A 20,240-nucleotide genomic window follows, 5' to 3' on the forward strand; every position below is an offset into this window, starting at 1 on the left:
CATCTCACCCCGCTCGCTACACCTTGTCGTACAGACACCCTCCCGCCTCAGCATCCACCTTGATGGCCTGCTCCAGCCCGACCACCGTAAAAAGCTTCTTGGGCGTGAACTCGCTGTCCACCCCCGTCCTGCCCTCCTCCTTGAGCTTCAAAAGCCCATCCTTCATCGCCTTGTACGCCGGCCCAATCGACGCAAACGGGAAGATGATGATCCTGAAGCCCAGCGTCTTGGCCTCGGCAGGCGTCCACGACGGCGTCGCCCCGTGCTCGACCATGTTGAGCAGCACCGGCACGGGCGCCAAAAGCCGACACGCCTCGCGCGCCTCCTCCGCCGTCGTGACACCCTCGAGAAACGCCACGTCGGCACCTGCCTGGACAGCCGCCTGCAGACGAAGCATGGCCTCGTCGAAGCCATGCGTCTGGAGGGCATCCGTCCGCGCGATGATGACAATGTCCGACCCCAGCCGGCTGCGGGCCTGGTAGGCCGCCCCGATCCTCTGCGCAAACGTGTCCACGTCGACGACGGCCTTGCCGCCCAGGTGGCCGCACCGCTTGGTCTGGATCTGGTCCTCAATGTGCAGGGCGGCCACGCCCGCGCGATGGTACTGGGCCACGGTGCGCGCCACCATGTTGGGGCCCCCGTAGCCCGTGTCCGCGTCCGCAATGAGCGGCACCGACGGGTCCAGGTTGGCCAGCATCTCGGCGTGCTCGCGCATGTCGTTGAGCGTGGCGAGGCCGAGGTCCGGCTGGCCCAGCTTGGACGCCACCGTGCCGGCGCCCGTCATGTAGAGACAGTCGAAGCCGACCTCGAGCGCGATGCGGGCGCTGAAGCCGTCGTAGACGCCGGGTGCCACGATCATGTCCTTCTCTTGGAGCATCTGGCGGAGCTTGGCGCCTGCCGACGCGGGGGCTTCTTTCGAGGACATGGTCAGCGGGGTGTGATTGTGTAGATGGCCGGGTGGTGTTGGGGCAGAGATCGCAGTATCCGTACTAGACCCTCGGATAGCTTGGGATCTTATACTTGTGTGCTTGCAGAGTGTAGTATCAGCCAAGGAAGCGAGCGGGGAGCGTCTTCAAGTGCCGAACGGGACGCGTGGCGACCTTGCCGGACCTCCGATCGGACCCCTCCGGCTTGGCCATCCCAGAGCCCCGTAGTTGGCCCAGATTCTCTCCGAGACTCCTGGACTCTGGACTCTGGAGCATGATCCAGTAGGATCCAGTGTGATAACCGTCTTCGAGCCGTGTCCGGTGGCACACAGTGAGTGGCCTTGTTCTCATGACACTAATGTACATGCATTCCATTGCACCAGACGTCCTGAAGCTCGCCTTTCACTATTGATCAGAAACCCAGACATGCCACTCCAGTTGCGACTTACCTTTATCTTGACGCCAGTTCCTCGTGCCAAGGGCTGAATCGTTCTTTGAATTCACCGCTGAATGATGTTGGCCCCAGAGAGACGATACGGACCCATGATCTGATACCACCGCACAACGTTGACAATCATGGACTTTTCTTTATCCACCTATAGATCACTGTCTATTATATGATTCGGGAACAATTGCATTGCAGGAACCATACCAGAAATTCGTCATCATCATGCCCCTGCCCCGTTTCAACCCCTCGAGACCATTAATCGAGCTGCGCACGACGTCACGACTTTGTCCAAGCTCAGCGCCAACACGCACAACACCAGCAAATCGACCTCATCCCAGGCTCGCATTTAATTCTTTGCCTTGTCAAGGGTTTTCCTTTCTTTTCCTCCAGGTTTCGTCATGCGGGGATCGTTGGTGATGACACAGCTGTCTCGTCATCTCAGCATCGTTTGTTTGCCCAGATGACGTGCACGATCGCGATGCCAGTTCAACGTCTATAAGAAGGCACCGAGACGTCCGTGAACGTACATTTGCCTTCTTCCCCTGACAATCCTACCAAAAAGTACCTAAAAATTCAATAACCCCGCAACTACCAACCAAGTACGAACCAAGCACGCACAATGGCCGACAGCAACCCCGGTAACTTTGCCAACCGCTCCAAGGAGGAGGTCCAGGACATTGCCTCCAAGGGGGGCCAGGCCAGCCACGCTGGTGGTTTTGCCAGCATGGATGCCGACAAGCAGGTGCGTCTTCTCACGCCAAGAAGAACGAGTTCATCGTGCTAACGCTTTTCGCAGAAGGACATTGCGTCCCAGGGCGGCAAGGCTTCGTCCGGCTCGTTCGAGCCAGGCAGCGAGAAGGCCAAGGAGGCCGGTAAAAAGGGCGGATTGAGCTCCTAGGGTTTTTCGTAACTCAATACAATTCGAAGATGAACTTGCACGCAGAAATCAAACCGTGATACGTGGCCCTTTGAGCTGCTGTCACATCTCCTCGGACAGGCTGCTACCAGCCATGGTAGGAGATGTGGTCTACAGTGACATCAGTTAACTCAGCGGTGCGACTCGAGGATCTGATGTCTGGCCCGGTATGTTCTGTCATCGAGTATTGATGAGTGTAAATATGTAGCCAAATAATAGTCCGTAAGCGTATGTAGCCCAGCGTTGATCAAGTCAACACTTATGCTAGGCACAGCCTACCCTACAGACAAAACGGATACCCGGACCCGTTGGAATCTCACTATTCTCGTCCGCCCAAAGTGCAGAAGTACGTTTCCGACGACCTGAGGCTTGGCTGATCGTGTGACCAACCTCGAGGCGCCACGAGCCAACCAACACCCATCTACTCGTACAGAGGTCCCAATTTGGCTGCTCGAAACTGATCAGCATCGAGTCCGATCGCTCCATCTGGCCTCAGCTTCACTTCAGCCTTCCAGCCCCGTGTGCCCGACATGGTCGCGGGCGGTCAAGGCAGCAGCATCGGGGCCAATCAGCCGGATGCGACGCGCTGCGGACAGTGCAATCCGGCAGCCTGTGCCGCCTGGCAATCCGTCCACCTTCGCCCCGGAAACGCCCCACAGACTGCAAAGGATCAGATGACGACACACGGGCTCTTTGTCACGACTTCTGTGGCATGGACCTTGTAGCGGCGACAGCGTGCAAACGCGGTATGGCAATCAGGATTGACTAGGCTCAGCTCATGCTCAATGGCAAGGCTACCTACCGCGCACATGCCCCTGGACCGCCTGGTGGCTGCCACCGACATCCCTAACTAGTCTAGATTCTGCTGCATCTTCTTCGCCCAACTCTCCAGTGGCCAAGACGCACAGCTGCGAGCATCATGCATTCTTCCACGCGAGGACTCCACCCACACCCGCCATCCATCCATCCCCCGAGGAGCAGAACCTGGGGTCCGTCCGTCCGTCTGACTCTTGACCAGGGAAGCACGAGCCCAGCCAGTCCAATCCTTCAACGATGGTCAAATATGGCCCGATGCACCTACCGCGCGCTCCCCTTGTCTCCGTCCCTCCCTCAACTTGCCATTGACCCCAGATTCCACTCGGAAGCGCATGCCTGCCATGTCTCAGAGCACCCGCTGTCGCTCCCCAGACCATCTCGACAGCAACTCGCCTGCGTTGCGCAGTACAGAGCTCTCTCATAGGGAAAGAAAGGGGTGACCGCGCGCACGCGGGCGACATGGACCTGATGGCGCCGACGCTACCGCAGCCCTCGGGGGACGGGGCGCCCACCACCATCCACACGCGTGAGCAGATCATTGTCGAGGCGTGGGGTCAAGGGTTCAACGTCGGCGCGCTGGTCTTTATTCTCCTGACGGTGCTCTGCAACTACCGGCGGAACGTCCTGCTGCACAAGCTCATCCTCCTCGAGCTGGTGCTGGCCCTGGGGCACGGGTTCTTCATCTTCGCCCGAGACCCAGCCTACGGATGGTAAGTTGTTGTATACAACAAAAAGAAGGGCCAATCTCGTTCTGACCACCGCAGGACCCTCAGCAGCACAGCCGTCGCCTTGTATGTCTCCTACAACGTCCACAACGTGGTCGCGTGGATCAAGATCAAGCCCTTCCTGCCGCGCTGGGGCGGACGCTTCTTCATCTTCACCCTCGTCGCTGTCCAGCCGTACTGGGTCCTCGAGGTCTACGCCAACTTTGCCTACTTCAACCACCTGGGCCAGGGCTGGTTCGACTGGACGCGCTACTTTGAGCCCCTCGCCCGGGACCCGTGGTGGATCTTTACGACCGTCAAGCTGGTGCTGGTCATCCGGCAGAACTACGAGTACTCCATCGTCGGCTTGGTCCGGACCAGCCCCCGCTTTGGCATCATGCTGCTGTGCATGCTGCTCTCCATTGCCTTCCTCATCACCGACGTCGTCGCCACCGCGCTCTTGTCGGCCCAGAGCGGTATCAACCCGTACTGGCGGCTCGCCCTCGTCTTCAAGTGTGCCTCGGACGCCATCTTCCTCGACGACTTCAAGTCCGTCCTCGACAAGATTGCCGAGTCGGCGCTCAAGTACGTGGCCAACCTGCCCTCGACCTCCAAGGACGGCGGCTTCGGCTCGGCGCAGGTGGTCTCGGGACGACGCAGTGGTCCGGGCGGTCATCCGGCGAGTGGTCGACGGCCCAGTGCCGCCCTGCGGCCTCGCCACTTTGTGCAAATCTCCTCCCACAGCAACAGCGACGGCAACGGCACTGGCTACAGAGACGCGTACGGTCGAGAGCACCCGCCGTCGCGTGCAGGTGGAAGCGGCCCGATGCGTGGGATTGACGAGACGCCCCTGTCGCCAGACGGGCAGATCCTGGCCGAAACGACGATTGAGGTGTCGGGGAATGATGTGACGTACAGAAACCCCAGTGCGTCGGGTGATGACCGCTCTGCCTCGCAGGAGCTGATTCTCTCCGACGGCAGTGTCAACAACACGTCGCAAGACTACGGTTGGGGAGAACCGTCCCGGTTGTCGTCGGCAGACGATGATGTCGAAAGGGGCATACCAATGCGGCCAATGAGGGCCAAGACGACTGATAGAAGTCGGAATGGGGTTATGAGTTAATGAATTTTGCCTGATGCTTTATGAAGATGATACACACATCCATGCATCCATCTCTCTTTGTATGCCTGCCCGTCTGACAGACTGACTCGGGCGGAATGGTGTCTGGGGTCGTGTGGCCGTGCCAATGGCGGCAGCCGTCAGTGAGACACACTGGATTGACGCAATATCGCAGGATGCCTTGGCTTTCCAAAAGTATCAGAGATATCACGAGGTGGACGGGCGAGCTATCGTAGAGAAGAACCTCTGTGTCACGATGAAGTCATCACCAAAGATCAGCCCTCAGCCGCAAGCCATGGTCATCACCCGCCCAGGTTCTTATCACCCGCCCCGCCCTGGGCCACTGACATCTACCTGCATACGGGATCGGGGGGTCGACCTGTCGACCTCTGGCCTTGATCACCGAGAGCAGATAAGCTTAGTCCGAATGCGGAGCTCGACTTGGACCCCGAGCACCGTCCAAGGCGTCGCTGCTGCGGCTGGTGGCCATTCATTGCCCCTTGCCAGCGGGAACCACAGGAGCAACATGATCATTGCAAATAATCATCCGGCAAGCAAGTCCCAGTAATCGTAATCGCAGTCTGGGTGCTCGAAGCCTCAGACTCGCAGCAAGACCCTGCCTGCCCTGCCCCGTGTGTGAACCCAAGGGCCAGGGCAGGGCTCCTTGCGGGCGGCAGATCGCAGGACCCTCCACACAGTGACGCCAGCCAAGGAAAGGCTTGCTTCCAAGTCCCGACGTCCATCGTCAGATTCACAACGCCTCAGCGATCATCGTGCTCGAGTCGTCGTCCATACGTAGCAAGAAGAGTATTTCTGACGTTGCGCAACGCACTAGGGTAGTGGTCTAAATAGCAGACGATACGGCACCCAATGTGATTGCATTCCATGTCCCTGGGTGTTTCTTTTTCCTTCCCTCCCTCTCCCTCTCCCTCTTCATCATCCACCGACGCAAAAACTGTTATTAACAGATTCCCACATCGCCCACCCCATAATCCACACGCAAAATCCTCTATCCCCAGGACCCTTTGTGTGCCTCCCCCTGCCGGCTTGCTTCCTTTGGTGTTCCTTTGGTGTTCCATCTTCCATCTTTGGATACAAATAGTACCTCTGCTCCCTCCCATCTCACGCGTGGCTCCCTTGGGAACAGAGAAGAAAGGCACGCAAGAGAGAAGAAGACCGCGCAACCACCATGTTTGGCCGCGAGAAAAAGTCCGAGAAGCCTCAGCTGCCCGAGCGCGCCTCGACGGAGGACATTTCCGTGGCGGGCGTCGCGCCCGCCCATGGCGATGCCAACGCCTTCTCCGAGGGCGGCAAGAACTATCGCAACATGGGCCGCGGCAGCACCGCCCTCGTCCTCATCACCAACCAGGTCGGCATGGGCATCCTCTCCCTGCCCGCCCAGCTGCAGGTCCTCGGCATCGTCCCCGGCGTCATCACCATTGTCGGCCTCGGCCTGCTCTCCACCTACACCGCCTACGAGCTGCTGCAGTTCTACCGCCGGTACCCCCACGTCGTCAACGTCGTCGACATGGCCAAGGTCGTCGGCGGCACGCCCCTCGAGATCGTCGTCGCCATCGGCATGATGATCAAGCTCTGCCTCTCCTGCGCCAGCGCCACCGTCACCCTCTCCGTCGCCTTCAACAGCATCTCCGACCACGCCATCTGCACCGTCGGCTGGATCGGTATCTCCGCCATCGTCTGCTGGCTCCTCTGCCTCCCGCGCCAGTTCAAGTTCGTCGCCCACATTGGCATCCCCTCCACCATCAGCATCTTTGCCGCCATCATGATCGTCATCATCTCTCTCGGCGTTGCCGATCCCAAAGGCGTGCCCCCCGAGGGTTGGGAGAAGGAGGTCAAGGTGGTGGGCAACCCGACTTTCAGGGAGGGCCTCAGCTCCTGTCTGCAGATCTGCTATGCCTATGCCGGTAACATGTGAGTACTGCTCCTCTTCCGCGTGAGGACCGCAAGTTGGTGTGCAATGCGCTGACACTTCCTGACCAGTGGCTTCGTCTCGTACATGGCGGAGATGAAGGACCCCTCCCGCGACTTTGTCTGGGGCCTCGCCGCTCTCCAGGCCTTCTCCATCCCTCTGTACCTCCTGGTTGCCGTTGCCATCTACTGCCTCTCCGGCCAGTACGTCGCCTCGCCGGCCCTCGGATCCGCGCCGCAGATCCCCGCCAAGATCGCCTACGGCATCGTCCTGCCTGCGCTGTTCGGCACCGGTCTCGTCTTTGGCCACACCGCCGTCAAGTTCCTGTACGTCGTCGGCATGCGCGCCCTCAAGAGCACTCACCAGATGACCGACAACTCGGCCAAGTCGTGGAGCGTCTGGGTCGGCTCCGCCACCGCCTTCTGGATCGTCGCCTTTGTCATCGCCAACGCCGTCCCCATCTTTGACTCCATCCTGTCCATCTCGTCCGCCACCTTTATCGCCTGGTTCACCTTTGGCATCTCGGCCGTCTTTTGGTTCTTTCTCAACAAGGGTCGCTACTTAAGCACCCCGACTAAGATCGCCCTCTCCGTTGTCAACGCCTTGATCATCTGCCAGGCCCTCTTTATGAACGGCGCCGGTCTTTGGACGGCCATTAAGGGCCTGCTGGAGATCTTTAACGGGGACGGTGACATTGACGGGTCCTTTACCTGCGCGGACAACTCCATTTTCTAGAATTTGCATGTCGACATGGATCTGTATATAAGCGTTCTCGAATAGTCCAACCGTTTGCTTGAGTAGAAAATAGTGCCGTTCCGAGCATGTCAATGTCCGGCGTAGTCCCGCGAAAAGCCCCTCCAGGCAATGGTGGGTTGTGGCCGTTTTGATGATGTCCGTCGAATGTCGATATGCGTCCTGCCCACGGCGTCGGCTAGAACAACGACTGGTCCGGTCCTCGGTCCTGCGTAATCAGTCGCTCGTCGCTCGCTTCCTAACCCATCGCTCACAGCACGTTGCACATGGCGAACAGGCCCTTCCACTGCACTCGCAGCAACACGCTCAATTGACCGACCGAGTGCGTCTATCCCAGTACATATACAGGTCCTACACCTCTCTCTCTCTCTCTCTCTCTCTCTCTCTCTCTCTCTCTCTCTCTCTCTCTCTCTCTCTCTCTCTCTCTGTCTCAATTGCTCCTCTCGCCGCCCTTGGCCTCTCGTAGCTCGTCCATCTTGGCCACTCGCTTCTTGAACTCGTCGTACTGGCACTTCTCGTAGCTGTGGCGCTCATCCTGCTGCTGTCAGTCCACTACGACGGGACCGGCCGGAGGCAAGGGGAGAACGCACGCTGCACTTCCACGGGGCGTACCACGTCTCGCGGCGGCACTTGTTGAGGGGAATCAGGAGGTTGGCGCAGCTGTCGCGGTAGGCGAGAGGCAGACGGGCCTCGCGCATCTCCTCGCGCGTGGCGGCTGCAAGAGGGTCAGCAAAAAGTGCGCCTGCGGACGCGAGGGCCATGCAACGTACGAGGGAGGTTTGTCGCAGTCGAGGAACCCATTGTGCTGTGTGGCAATTGACCGTTGTCGTGTTGGGGTTCGAATTGATTGAACGTTTGCGAGGTTCGCGGACTGGGGGGGTGTGGGTGCCTTAGTCATCAGGCAGGAGTGGGCAATGAACCGCACAGGCGTCGAGGATTGGGCATGAGCTTGGCATCGTGGCCAGCTTCACTTCCAAGTGCTGCCACGAAGACTGCAATGTACCACCCGCTCTCAATTATCGGCTCTCTAATGAGATAGCTCTGACAACTATAATGGCATCTCGTTGTTCCTAGGAAAGAAGGTGGCCCGACGCGTCCCAGCTGAGTGTAGCCGCGCTGCATTTCAAGCGAACGGCCAGCGTACGAACCCATGAGGTTCAGCACGATTCACCTCCGAGAATCAATGACCCCTCGTTGAACAGTTCTTCAGACTGCTCTGCGTCTGCCTGCACGTCGTTGAGATCGCGGTCTATGTTGCTACGCGCATTGGCCGTCGCGACCAGATCCATTGGCTGAGACGCGCTCATTCTGAGGACAGCAGCGTGCGGTTCTGCCAACTCACGCTGGCCACAACCGAGCTACATTTGAGCGACATGAAACAGGTGTTCCTGACGCGTATTGCTTTGGCTGTTGTGATCTCATTGTTTGGATACGATGAAAGCCAAAAGGAGTCTCGTGTGTGCGCTGTCGCTGGCCTCCCATTTCACACCTTCACCTCCTCCGCTGAGCATATAATTCATCTTCGAGCACCATCACTCTAAAGTCATAACCAGCGTGCTTCTTTTCTCTTTCCTTCTGTACCCAACTTTTTGTCTTTATACACACACATCCGTGAGAGTTACCTTTACTCGGCCATTCTTTTTGAGAACACTAGTCTCTACGACACGGCACAATACTTAATAGACACACACGTACACACAAGGCATCATGACGAGCCACGAATCTGTCATCGCCTGGCTGGTCCCAACGGCGCGCGGCACCAACGCGGACAAGGCTGTCAACATGCCCGAAAACTTCTTCAAAGCAGTCGCCACAACATCCGCCCCCTACCTAGACAGTCGTCTGCCCAACCTCATCCTCAGCCGCCCGCAGAAGGCACTGCAAATCACCTTTGACCAGACACCCAAGCGGCCGGGGCGCTTCACCCTCGGCACGGACCCTCGCAGCTGCGACATCATCCTCCCAACCCTGCCCGGCGTGGCACGCCAGCACTGTGCCCTCAGCTTCGACCACGAGGGCCGTCTCACCCTCGAGGACTTTTCCGAGAAGGGGACCCAGGTGTGGTTCGACTGGGAGAGCATGGGCGACAAGGTGGACTACACGTGGACGCTGTCGGGGACGTCGTCGGCCCAGCGGGTCGCCATTGACATCCAGGGCCTCCGCTTCCAGCTCATCATGAACGAGTGCCCCGGCCGAGATGCCGCAGCTCACAAGGCCAAGGTCGACGCCTTTTGCACACAACCACCATGGGGCGAGGCCCTGAGCTTCGACTGGGCGCGCAGAAGTGTGGCGCCCGTGTTGCCCCTGTTCACAAAGGAGCCTCTGTTTCGACACATCTTTGTAAAGGGGCTGGCGGACGACCACGCCAACGGGGAAATATACCTGTGGAACATGGCGAGACCATGGGAGCCCATGGTCAAGGCGGTCGCAGCAGCTGCTTGAGGTGCATTGTACTACACCCAAACGCATCTTTCATATAATTCACCAATTTGTCTCGCATTGGGAGGAGTTTCTTGTCTTGCCTTTTGCTCATAGGCGTTCATGGGAGAACTGAGTTAGTAATCTCAAGTCAATCAATCCAAAATCTAAACACCGCAACGCCGTGGCTTCCACAATCCTCCCCCTCCCCTAATCCTCATTCCGTCTCGGTGGCCAAGTCGCCCCCATCGGCCCCCTCTGGTAACTCCAGCGCCTGTTGCACGTCGTGCGCCTGCTGCTGGTCCTGGCCCTCCTCCTCGACGTAGTCAAACTTGGTCATGCTAAAGTCCGGCACCGTCCGCTTGAGTTGCTTGCCGCCGCGCCGCGCCCTGCGCTCCTTGGCGTCCTTGGCCTCGGCCGCGACGAGCTTCTTCTCGCTGTCGCGGTCGAGCATGGTGCCCTGCAGACTGAGGTAGGTCGAGTCGCCGCTGATGCCGACGTCAAAGTTGCGTATGCGGAAGCGCGTCTTGCCCGCGACCTTGTCGCCCGCCTCGTCGACCCAGTAGCCCGTGCTGTGGATCTGGCGGACGACGCCGTGCTCGTCGGGGACCGCGCCGGTGACGACGGACGCCGTCTCGTCCGAGACGCCGTTGTTGTCGTCGTCGTCCGAGACCCATTTCCACGACGGGGGCAGACGGCGCGCCTCAATGGACGCGTTGAACTTGCCAAAGCACACGACGCCAATGTGGCCCTCGGTCTGCAGGTTGACGCTGCCCTCCATCCAGGCACCGCGGCTGGGCACAAAGAGCTTAACGTCGGCCGTCATCCAGCCAAAGGCGCCGCCAAACTCGGCCTTGGAGGTGAGCAGCGTGGGCGACTCGTCGTCGCGCGCCGCCCCTCTGCGTCCGGGCACCTCGCCCAAAGTGATGTTCTCGTAGTCGAGCAGGACCCCGCGGAGCGAGGGCACGTACCGGTTGCGCAGGTGCCGGAGGTGCTGCGACTCGCAGCCTGTGATCGGCTTGGCCCAGCCATTGGGGAAGATGGGTTCGTAGAGGGAGACGGTCTGCTGGTAGAAGGGGAACTGCGGATGCGAGGGAATGTCGGACGGTTGGTGGATCTTGTTGGGCTTGGAGGCTGGCTTGGAGTCGCTGTCGACTTGCATGGCGTCGGGGTCGGCAGCTTCTTGCTGCTGCTGCTGCTGCTGCTGCGGCTGCTCGACCATGGGCGCGGCGTGCTTCTTGTCCTTCTTTTTCTTCTTGTCCTTCTTCTCAATTTGGACTCCGTCTTCTGGCTGATGAGCGTCGTTTTCGGTAGCGGGCGGTGCGGCATTGGAACTGCCATTGGCCTCCTCGAGCTTCTGCTTGCGCCTCTTCTCCTTCTTCTCTCGCTTCCTTTGCGCCGCCTCGTCCTCCACTACAGGGGTCTCGGCAATGGGTGCATCTTCCACGACGGCAGTCTTGTCCTTCTTCTTCTTCTTTTGTTTCTTCTGGTCTTTGACTTGGTGCTCAGTCGGATCGGCTGCTTGTTCGGGTTCGGGGCTGGTGGCAGCGACGCTCTTGGATTTCTTGTGTTTGCGTTCCTCGGTGGCAGCCTCTTCCTCCCGAGCGCGCTTCTTGGCCGACTTGTCCTTCTTCTCCTTCTTGGGCTTCACAGCCTCTGGGGTATCGATTGGCGCCATGGCTGCGCTTGGGGGTCTGTTCTCGAGATGGCGATTAATTGTATCGTGAGCGGGAGGTGAAGATGCTTGTTTGCTGAGACTGGGAAATTTTTCCTTATCGATATGGAGATGCCTTCACTTGGGTGGGGCCTGTGCTTCAGTCCTCAAGACTCCTCCCCACGCATTCGACAGGACAAGAGTTCCCCCATTGAACTTAATCGAGAACTGCTCTAAACTAGTCACGCTGTACTCCCTGACTCGCGTTACGATTACTACATCTCATCGACCATTCTTGATAGCAGCACGAGTGAGGAGTATCAGCCTCGATTGAAGGAAACCCTTCGCTCCAAAGCACGCAATGATCAAAAATTACAACAGATTCCGATACTTCTATCAAGCAGACACTAACGCCATTCCAAATAAGTCTCTCTTACTCCCGCCTACCGAGGTCGTCCCCCGTGTGGGTGATTTCGGTAGTGACCTTGATGTGCCCCGTGTAGTCTACCAAGTCCTCCTCGCTGTTCTCGCCCGAAAACCCTCGTCCCACGGTCGTCTCCATGCGAGATTTTGCAACGCCGTGTTCGTTGATGGTCCCCCCTGCATAGCCAGGCTTGCCGCTCGAGCCCATGTTCATCATCTTGAAGCCGGATCGCTTGCTGCCGGACTTGTGCGAGCTCCCGAGCAGCTTGGGCGCGTACCGCGTGGCGATAGTCTTGAAGGACGGGATCGAGGACGCCAGGATGCCGATGTTGGTCTCAATGACGGACCAGTACATGGCCCCCGAAATGACCCAGGTCGCGTCCGAGGATGTCAGCATCGGAGGAACGTAGGTGATGCGCACAATGGAAGAGACGCAGGCACTGTGACAATGTAAGCTTCACCCTGGATGAATCAACGAATAGCAGGACACTCACAAGAGTCCAAGGCTGAGGATCACCCCGAGCCCAATCTTTTGACGTCGAGGTAGCTGGATCTTGATGATCAAGGGAATCGGCAAGGTATATGTCATCACATCCGTGAGGATGTTGACGGCCGCATTCGCGAGGTAGAAGGCGTTGATGTTGATGCACTTTTTGTCTTCTGGCAGGATGGTCACGTCGTACGCTGCCTGGACAGGCGCGCACTGGAAGATGCAGGCCAGGACATTCCCACCAGCCTGGCAACAGATGACGCCAATCATGATCATGGACAGCTTGGTCAGTCGTGCATCCCCAAGACGCTTGTACAAGGCAAGAACGGAGATCTTGATGAAGCCGAGGCAAGCGTTGTAGAAGATGGACGACAGCCACACAATCTGGAAGTAGGCAATCTTGTTCTCGGTACCGAGCTTGTCAAATGCCTCGTAGTGCTGGCCCATGCCATGTTGGACGGCAGCGAGGGTACAGCCTATGAAAGCCCAGGACAGTAACTGCGAGCTTGTTAGATGATGGACCGACCAGCAGAGTTTTGTGCGATATGCACGTACAGCAGCAACGCATATCAGCCAGTCGTCGGATCCAACTGATTGCACGATGAAGAATCTCGACCACAACCGCAGACTGATGGCGATGAAAGTGATGACGCCAAACGCAATCGCCACCGAGTTCAAGAGAGGGCCCTGGGTTTCCGCCATTGTGTCCGGCGCGCTGGTGGAATCGACGAGGGCAGGCGAGCAACTGCACTGATGACAGTCTGGTAGCAACAACGACAACGACAACGACAACGACAACAACACCGACGAAAGCTTAAGAACGAGTGGTTTGGGTCAAAAAGGAGCACACGTCGTCTCCGGGTGGCCAAGAGACGTGTCACATCTTTATGATGATTGAATTTGCAGCCTTGTCCCCTGAACGCTACGTCGGCAGGCATTTTGCCTTTTGCGCTGTCAAGCCTGCGGACGGCCGACGTCCCCCAGGAACCCAGCTACCGGTTCGACAGGTCCCACCAGCCGTCTACAGTATCCATACAGAGTACAGGCTGTCGATCAGTCCTTTTCGGGTCCGAAGACTGGAGCCCGTCGAAATGACAACCTGACAAGCACGACGCGGCACGAAATGTGGCACCCCGTCTTGGCTGTCCAGGCTCTCAGCTGCGGCCGAGGCCTCTCACCTAGCTTGGCCTTGATGCTGGCTGTGGATGGCCTTAATGAGCTGACACATGATATGTAATGGTTGGACGAGAGAGGGCCAACAGGTATCGACCTGTCACTTTTCTTGATGCGGCTAAGTCGATGGTGGCTCGATTCAATTTCCTTCTTCTCTCATCGTACTCCGGTACTCATCCGAGGTGGAACGTGGAGGATTTAAATGTCCGGGTCTCGAGAAGTACATGTCAGAAACACCAATATGGTCCCTATCATAAGCCCTCACGTCCAGACGGATAGTGTTTGTTTCCCACTACGTACCGTGCCAAGGTCTTACGCCACGGCGTGTATCTGGCTATCAATGTGAAGACACGCTTGCGAGTAGTGCGTGATGATTTGCCCGTTCCGAATCTTCAAGTCGTGGGCTCGTGCCTGGGCCCCACGCTACTGCGACACTGGCCCCCTCGAACTGGTTTCCTAAAGGGTCAATAGACACGCCGATCAATGCTATGAGAACACGCATGGTCGCATTCTCGAGTCGTGGCCAACTATGGCGTAGATCCTAGCGCCAACAGCCGCCATCAAGATGGTGCATGTCTCTCTTCCAAACAGCGCGCGTCGAAAGCACCCTTAGTTAGACTATGGGTGATTGTGCCAAGACTCTATCTTTGGCACGTAGTTCAGAATATTACGACTCGAGATTGAGGCCGGAGGGCATTCTGGAACCAGACTAAACTGCGGGCGTCTCTTAGTTTTAGCGGCATTAGCCTTGAAATGGCTTGACCCCCCCCCCCCCCCCCTGTGTAGTTTGCGAACTAGCGAACGGCACGGAGCGACGGGCACCGCGACGATCCTCTCGATAGCACTGAAGTTTATCATTAGGGGCCGTTCAGCCTCACATGTTTGCGATTGTTCGAGGACAGGGAGTTCGGCGAGAGCACGTGCAGCTAGTGTCGAGCACGGCCCGGTGCGTGCGTTCGTCAGTCTGTCCAGATAGATCTCAGAGAACGCCAAAGTGAAGCGAATGAGATCAGTATCTGTACGTAGTGCGTATGCATCCACAAATCACTTGCGCGGCTATAACATCCCGCGCCCCGCTGAGAAACGCTCGCGTCGAATGAGGGACTTTGAGGACCCATCCATACTCCGTACGTGACGAGAAGATGCAGAATCTGCAACATACCGCGGTGGAGACTGAAATCTTCAAGGCGCGGGAGCATCTTCTGCCAGTCCGTGATTGGCATCGGAGCATCTGCGACATCTTTTCTCTTCAAAGTTGAGTAATTTATGGGTACCTAATAAAGACGTGGCGGATCCCAACGGTCGCTCGTTTGCGGTGCCCAGTCCAGCCGTGCCGGGGCTACGGGGGGCACGGGGGGCACGGGGATGCATATCAGGCTCCGCACGCGGTGTTGATAAGTGACAGGTCACAATGGCAACCATCTTCAGGCCGTTCGTTGGTCGAACACCTTCCGGAGAGGAGCAGCTGGACCTCCCCGGTTACGGGTAAGCGAGAGGAGGCCGCTGGGGCGTGATCCGACCCGAGGCCGATGGAAAGAGAAATGACAAGATCCAGAATGATGAACCTGCGAGCGACGCCTTGACGTGCGCGACGCCATCATGCAAAAAAGCACGGCTTGTTGCTCGCATTGATTCTTCCAAGGGGCGGCCGTATCCGCCAGGCCAAGAGGGGAAACGCGACAAGCAACCAGAAGTGGAGCACAAGTAGTTCTGTCCATGTCGTGAGAGGCTCCGCCGCTGGTTGGCTCTGCACCAACAGGATCTTGAACAGTATGCACCGGATGCGGAGGCTCCTCGCCTCTACCAGGAATACCACCAACCTTGCCTCCAGCAGCAGTACCCTGGCCATTGCGTGTCGGCGATAGCAGTTATGGAGACTTCCACGCAAAGACTTTGCCCCGGGGGTTGGGCCAAGGGACTGGCTGGCTTTCCTTATGAGAGAGAGCACGTGCATGCTGCGTCAGAACCTAAAGGGACCACACAACATCTTGTTGCACTCACTTTTGTTCACCGGCGAAACTTGTGCTGTTCTCTCACTCGACCAGCTGTGTGACTGCTGTGTGACTCAGTTGAGTCAGCCGAGACAACATGGCAATCCTTAGTGTCCAGAACTTGGCCCTAGCCTGCATCGGCTACGTGGCCTGCACCATCCTCTACCAGGTTGTCTACTACAGGTTCTTCCATCCGTTGGCAAAGTTCCCGGGCTCGTTCTGGGCCAGTGTCACGCGGCTCTGGATCGCATGGCACAATGTCCAGGAAGATGAGTGCGCCACGTACCAGAAGCTTCACGCGGAGCATGGTGAGTAGTACCACCATGGAAACGACCATGAAGAGAGCAGCAACTGACAGCGAGGAAAAGGCCCCGTCATCCGCATCACCCCGACCATGCTCCTAGTCAACGATGCCACCAAGCTCCCCTTGATCTACAGCCGCCAGGCCAGCAAGTCCCAGCACTACATCACCGGTAGCTTCGGCAAGGATGAGTCGCTGTTCAACATGCAGGAGGCGAGTCTGCACGCCAAGTTCCGCAAGCTCGTCGCGGCGCCGTACAGCTTCACCAACATCAAGCGCATGGAGCCTCTTGTCGACGAGCAGATTCAGCGCTGGCTCGAGACTCTCGGCCGCAAGTTTGCCGAGTCGCGCGAGGACTTTGACTTTGCGCCCTGGGCAGTCTACATGGCGTACGATGTCATCTCGTCCGTCGGCTTTGGCGCGCCCTTTGGCTTCATCGAGCAGGGCAAGGACGTCGAGGGCCTGATCCAGGGTTTCCACGATGGTCTGGTGCCCTTTGGCATCATGGCGCGACTGTACCCTTTCACCAACTGGGTCAAGAGCACGTTCATGGGCAAGTACCTGGTCGCCAGCCCCGAGCAGGACTCTGGCATCGGCACGCTGATGCGCTTCCGTGACCGACTCATCGCGCAGCGCTTCAAGGACATTGAGGCCGGCACGACGGACGGCCGTGTCGACCTCCTGCAGGCATTCATAGATGCGCGCGACGACAAGGGCGAGCCTCTCGACATCAACTACCTCAAGGCCGAGATCCTCCTCGTCCTCCTCGCCGGCGCAGACACGACCGGCACATCGTTCCAGGCGCTGATGCTGCATCTCTTCTCCAACCCCGACGTGTACGAGAAGCTCATGGCCGAGATTGACCAGGTCACCAAAGAGGGCAAGCTGTCGGAGATGCCGCAGTATGACGAGGTGCTCGCCCACTGCCCGTACTACGTCGCCTGCGTCCGCGAGAGCATGCGACTGAACCCGTCGGCGCCCAACATCTTCCCCCGCCTCGCCCCCAAGGGCGGTCTCGAGCTCTTTGGCCAGTTTGTCCCCGAGGGCACCGAGGTGACGTGCAACCCGTGGCTCGTTCACCGGGACCCGCAGATCTACGGGCCCGACGCGGAGGAGTTCCGTCCCGCGCGGTGGCTGGACGAGGAGAAGGCGAAGGAGTTCCAGAAGTACAACATGGGCTTCGGCTACGGTGCGCGGTCCTGCCTCGGCAAGGATATCGCCATGATGGAGCTTTTCAAGGGCCCGCTAGTCTTCCTCCGATCGTTCAAGCCGAGGGTCAAGAACGAGAAGAACCCTGCCAGGTATCTGGTCAAGGGGGGCGTCAGCTACTTTGAGGATATGTGGATCAACATTGAGAAGAGGCCTCAGATCATCCGCCAAACAAAGTGAAAAAAAGATCTCCACGACATAAAGAAACTCTGCCGCAACACCTTGTCCATTCTGTCTCTTTGTCCGCGACTTGTGCCTCCGCTAGACCTGCCAATCTTGCGCACTAGGTGATGGACATCTCGGGCATTTGTGTTACTATGATACAGTACATTAGGACCTCTCCAGTATCAAACTACTGCATCATCTCGTCCATGGAAGGTCGGACAATGTCAGGGTCCGTCGAAATCCTCCTCTCGTAACCCCAGTTTTCGATTGACTCCCACTTGGCGCACACATTCTCCGAGTTGGACTGCGTGGCAGGGTGGTCAGCCGCTGGGTCGTCCCAGTAGAAAGAGTACACGGCCGGGTTGCCGTTGCACATGATAGTCAAACGCAATGTCTCGATGCAATGATCTGAATCTGTCAGCACAGCTCTGAAAGATGTTCACGTTGGTCTTGATCTCACCCAGGTGACCATGGAAGTAGTCGTCTTGCGCCTCTGTGAGATCACCGTAGTATCGATCTTTCCACAACCAGAAGCGGAGTTGACGCTGTCATTGTTAGCAGGCAACCATCCCAGTGCCCTGGTGCTTTTTTAAACGTACCAGGCAGTGAAGTTCGTGGTACACTCCCAGACTTGCTGGGTAGCCTCCGCCTTCGAGCTCAGCAATGTTCTCGAATGACTCGCCGGCCTTTTCTAACTCGTCCCGGGTAGCATTGAAGTAGACAGCTGGGTGATTTCAGCGCAGTTGCATTAAAATCATAATCCTAGGGAAGCAGAGTCTTACGTCTCATCAAGTCATCCCACGCCTCGTCTTGCTTTGGTGACGGCCAACCTGAGTATTGGCTGTATTTGTGGTGATCCGTTGCGTGTCCAGCATTGAGTTCATGCTCAATGTGCTCTCGGACTGGTGCTGTTTTATATCCATCAGCTTCAGGCTCTGCGAAGTCGATACAGACCGGCAAGATTACACCATGATGCGCCTTTTGTCGGTCGTGGGTTTGGCCCCTTAGAATCGATGCCCATGCAGAGCGTCACGACCAAGATCAAAACTATGCCATGAAGTAGGACCATGTAGACTCTTTTGCAGGTCACGATTGAAGACCCGCGGCTGTGAAGCTTCACCGGTTGATCGTGCTTCTCTATGAGGCGTTGAGACTCTTCATCGTCGCTGAGGCTCGCGCTTCTTGAGGGATCCTCGTAGTGATTCATGTTCACAAAATGCCGTGTCAGTGTGCAATGCTTCTCGTCAAAGATAGGGCGAGAGTGGAGGATGGAGAGTTTTGACTAGAGCACAGTATCTGCTGAACCAGAGAACGACCCAGCTCAACACCGGAGTATAGTCTACGGTCGTAGATAAGAGCACAACATCATACCACCCTTCTGCGGGTGCCACCGGGGGTCGCCCCGCCCGTGATCGACAACACCATCGTCAGCTTGCTCATGCATGCAGGGTCTCCCTCGGTAGTCGATGAGCATCTGATGGAATGATGAGGCAACAGAACCGCTTCCAAAAGGCAAGCGAGCGAGGTGTGATATCAACGACCCCGCGCGTGGCGTGGTCTTGCTACCAGCCTGGAGGAGCTCTGTCTCATGACAGACTGGGTAAACAGCATATAAGAAACATGAACGGACTGTGAGTGCCCAAGACGTGAGAGTTCTTCTTCATCAGAGATCACACAAGCCTCTAATCCACATTACGACAGTTGTCTTACTATTGCCAATTCACAAGGTACCATGCAGCTCATCAAGATTGCCGCCTTCACGGCCCTGCTGGGCTCTGCCTTTGCCAGCCCTGTCCCGAATGGTACGTTTTGTTACTTCATTTGCGTTCCCACACACTTGATACTAACACACAATGTTAGCAGGCCGACCTTCAGCTCAAGGTGTCCAAGAAGAGGCACGTCTGTTCAGGCGTGATGCTGAGAGACCCCACTCTGCGGGTGTGCAAGAAGAAGCTCGTCTGTTCAAGAACGACGTTCGGCCCTCGGCAGAGGGCGTCCATGAGGAGGCCCGTCTCTTTAGGCGAGACAGACCTTCGGCTCAGGGCGCCAAGGGAGAAGCACGCCTGTTCAAGAACTCTGTGCGTCCGTCGCCTGAAGGTGTCAAGGAAGAGGGGCGTCTCTTCTAGAGAGATAGGTATCACGATAATGCCGTAGTGAATACTTATTTTGAGCGTCCTCAGCTGCAATGTTGGGTATCTTACCAATTGCATCCGCCGTCGTAATTGGCATGCGGACGTGAACGTGAGCGAAGGATGGTACCCAACCCTGGATGGGTGCTCTTGCGCAGATCACACGTTCAACTCCAGACAAGGCTCTAACTCAGGACTGATCACGGCAATAAACGTTGATTCCAGCCATTTAGGTGATTGAGGCGGGCGAGCTGAGCGTTTGATGACAATCTAGGCGGCCTTGACCGACCAAAGATCGTCCCCAGTCGGCCTGTCCGTGAGTCGATCTGTCAATCATACTCCGTCCGTTGAGCGTCGGAACATTTGATAGTCAACAACTTCAAGCGTCGACGCTGAGCGACTTGAGAGTGGGGTGCAGACTGCAGTATGCAGGTGCATTGTTGATCTGCGCGAAGGTGTCTCCATCCTTCACTACGACGTCATTGCCGTCGTATTTCATGCCCAGCAGGGCGGTCGTTGTTCTTGAAATGCCATTTTGTCGCGGGATGATCAGTGGTAGATTCGCGTACTACTGCACCACACCCTCTTGAGCTCCTCGAAGACGGGCTAACCAGCCTCGAGACATTCCTGAATAGGAACTTCGGCCGGGAATGTTGCACGTTGCAGTGCATGAC

At 57.4% G+C, this 20,240-nt stretch overlaps 11 protein-coding genes across 11 annotated transcripts; 6 read left to right on the top strand and 5 right to left on the bottom strand.

The window, feature by feature from the left end:
- Nucleotides 1-16: 16 nt before the first annotated feature.
- J7T54_004604 (methylisocitrate lyase) lies at nucleotides 17-925 on the bottom strand (the record flags this gene model as incomplete). Its single annotated transcript, XM_051503275.1, has 1 exon — nucleotides 17-925. The coding sequence occupies one exon, from the start codon at nucleotides 923-925 to the stop codon at nucleotides 17-19; it is 909 nt and encodes a 302-aa protein (XP_051364914.1).
- A 1,068-nt stretch (nucleotides 926-1,993) lies between these two features.
- J7T54_004605 (conidiation-specific protein 10) lies at nucleotides 1,994-2,272 on the top strand (the record flags this gene model as incomplete). The annotated part of the gene is made up of 2 exons (XM_051503276.1): nucleotides 1,994-2,116; nucleotides 2,171-2,272. The coding sequence occupies 2 exons, from the start codon at nucleotides 1,994-1,996 to the stop codon at nucleotides 2,270-2,272; spliced, it is 225 nt and encodes a 74-aa protein (XP_051364915.1).
- Nucleotides 2,273-3,565: 1,293 nt separating this feature from the next.
- On the top strand, nucleotides 3,566-4,933 carry J7T54_004606 (uncharacterized protein; the record flags this gene model as incomplete). The annotated part of the gene is made up of 2 exons (XM_051503277.1): nucleotides 3,566-3,816; nucleotides 3,871-4,933. The coding sequence occupies 2 exons, from the start codon at nucleotides 3,566-3,568 to the stop codon at nucleotides 4,931-4,933; spliced, it is 1,314 nt and encodes a 437-aa protein (XP_051364916.1).
- A 1,186-nt stretch (nucleotides 4,934-6,119) lies between these two features.
- On the top strand, nucleotides 6,120-7,595 carry J7T54_004607 (N amino acid transport system protein-like protein; the record flags this gene model as incomplete). Its single annotated transcript, XM_051503278.1, has 2 exons — nucleotides 6,120-6,862; nucleotides 6,932-7,595. The coding sequence occupies 2 exons, from the start codon at nucleotides 6,120-6,122 to the stop codon at nucleotides 7,593-7,595; spliced, it is 1,407 nt and encodes a 468-aa protein (XP_051364917.1).
- Nucleotides 7,596-8,043: 448 nt separating this feature from the next.
- On the bottom strand, nucleotides 8,044-8,902 carry J7T54_004608 (NADH:ubiquinone oxidoreductase; the record flags this gene model as incomplete). Its single annotated transcript, XM_051503279.1, has 3 exons — nucleotides 8,044-8,148; nucleotides 8,204-8,328; nucleotides 8,785-8,902. 3 exons carry the CDS (start codon nucleotides 8,900-8,902, stop codon nucleotides 8,044-8,046), a joined length of 348 nt encoding a protein of 115 aa, XP_051364918.1.
- Nucleotides 8,903-9,320: 418 nt separating this feature from the next.
- J7T54_004609 (uncharacterized protein) lies at nucleotides 9,321-10,055 on the top strand (the record flags this gene model as incomplete). Its single annotated transcript, XM_051503280.1, has 1 exon — nucleotides 9,321-10,055. One exon carries the CDS (start codon nucleotides 9,321-9,323, stop codon nucleotides 10,053-10,055), a length of 735 nt encoding a protein of 244 aa, XP_051364919.1.
- Nucleotides 10,056-10,248: 193 nt separating this feature from the next.
- Nucleotides 10,249-11,709, bottom strand: J7T54_004610 (uncharacterized protein; the record flags this gene model as incomplete). The annotated part of the gene is made up of 1 exon (XM_051503281.1): nucleotides 10,249-11,709. One exon carries the CDS (start codon nucleotides 11,707-11,709, stop codon nucleotides 10,249-10,251), a length of 1,461 nt encoding a protein of 486 aa, XP_051364920.1.
- Nucleotides 11,710-12,118: 409 nt separating this feature from the next.
- On the bottom strand, nucleotides 12,119-13,300 carry J7T54_004611 (uncharacterized protein; the record flags this gene model as incomplete). Its single annotated transcript, XM_051503282.1, has 3 exons — nucleotides 12,119-12,548; nucleotides 12,603-13,096; nucleotides 13,154-13,300. 3 exons carry the CDS (start codon nucleotides 13,298-13,300, stop codon nucleotides 12,119-12,121), a joined length of 1,071 nt encoding a protein of 356 aa, XP_051364921.1.
- A 2,559-nt stretch (nucleotides 13,301-15,859) lies between these two features.
- J7T54_004612 (uncharacterized protein) lies at nucleotides 15,860-17,452 on the top strand (the record flags this gene model as incomplete). Its single annotated transcript, XM_051503283.1, has 2 exons — nucleotides 15,860-16,070; nucleotides 16,131-17,452. The coding sequence occupies 2 exons, from the start codon at nucleotides 15,860-15,862 to the stop codon at nucleotides 17,450-17,452; spliced, it is 1,533 nt and encodes a 510-aa protein (XP_051364922.1).
- A 172-nt stretch (nucleotides 17,453-17,624) lies between these two features.
- Nucleotides 17,625-18,644, bottom strand: J7T54_004613 (uncharacterized protein; the record flags this gene model as incomplete). The annotated part of the gene is made up of 5 exons (XM_051503284.1): nucleotides 17,625-17,845; nucleotides 17,898-17,982; nucleotides 18,037-18,161; nucleotides 18,220-18,345; nucleotides 18,404-18,644. 5 exons carry the CDS (start codon nucleotides 18,642-18,644, stop codon nucleotides 17,625-17,627), a joined length of 798 nt encoding a protein of 265 aa, XP_051364923.1.
- Nucleotides 18,645-19,057: 413 nt separating this feature from the next.
- On the top strand, nucleotides 19,058-19,563 carry J7T54_004614 (uncharacterized protein; the record flags this gene model as incomplete). The annotated part of the gene is made up of 3 exons (XM_051503287.1): nucleotides 19,058-19,068; nucleotides 19,139-19,239; nucleotides 19,301-19,563. The coding sequence occupies 3 exons, from the start codon at nucleotides 19,058-19,060 to the stop codon at nucleotides 19,561-19,563; spliced, it is 375 nt and encodes a 124-aa protein (XP_051364924.1).
- Between the last annotated feature and the right edge of the window lie 677 nt (nucleotides 19,564-20,240).

This window comes from Emericellopsis cladophorae (genome assembly GCF_022114955.1).
Source record: "Emericellopsis cladophorae strain MUM 19.33 chromosome Unknown NODE_5_length_938552_cov_118_678949, whole genome shotgun sequence".
NCBI lineage: Eukaryota > Fungi > Ascomycota > Sordariomycetes > Hypocreales > Bionectriaceae > Emericellopsis > Emericellopsis cladophorae.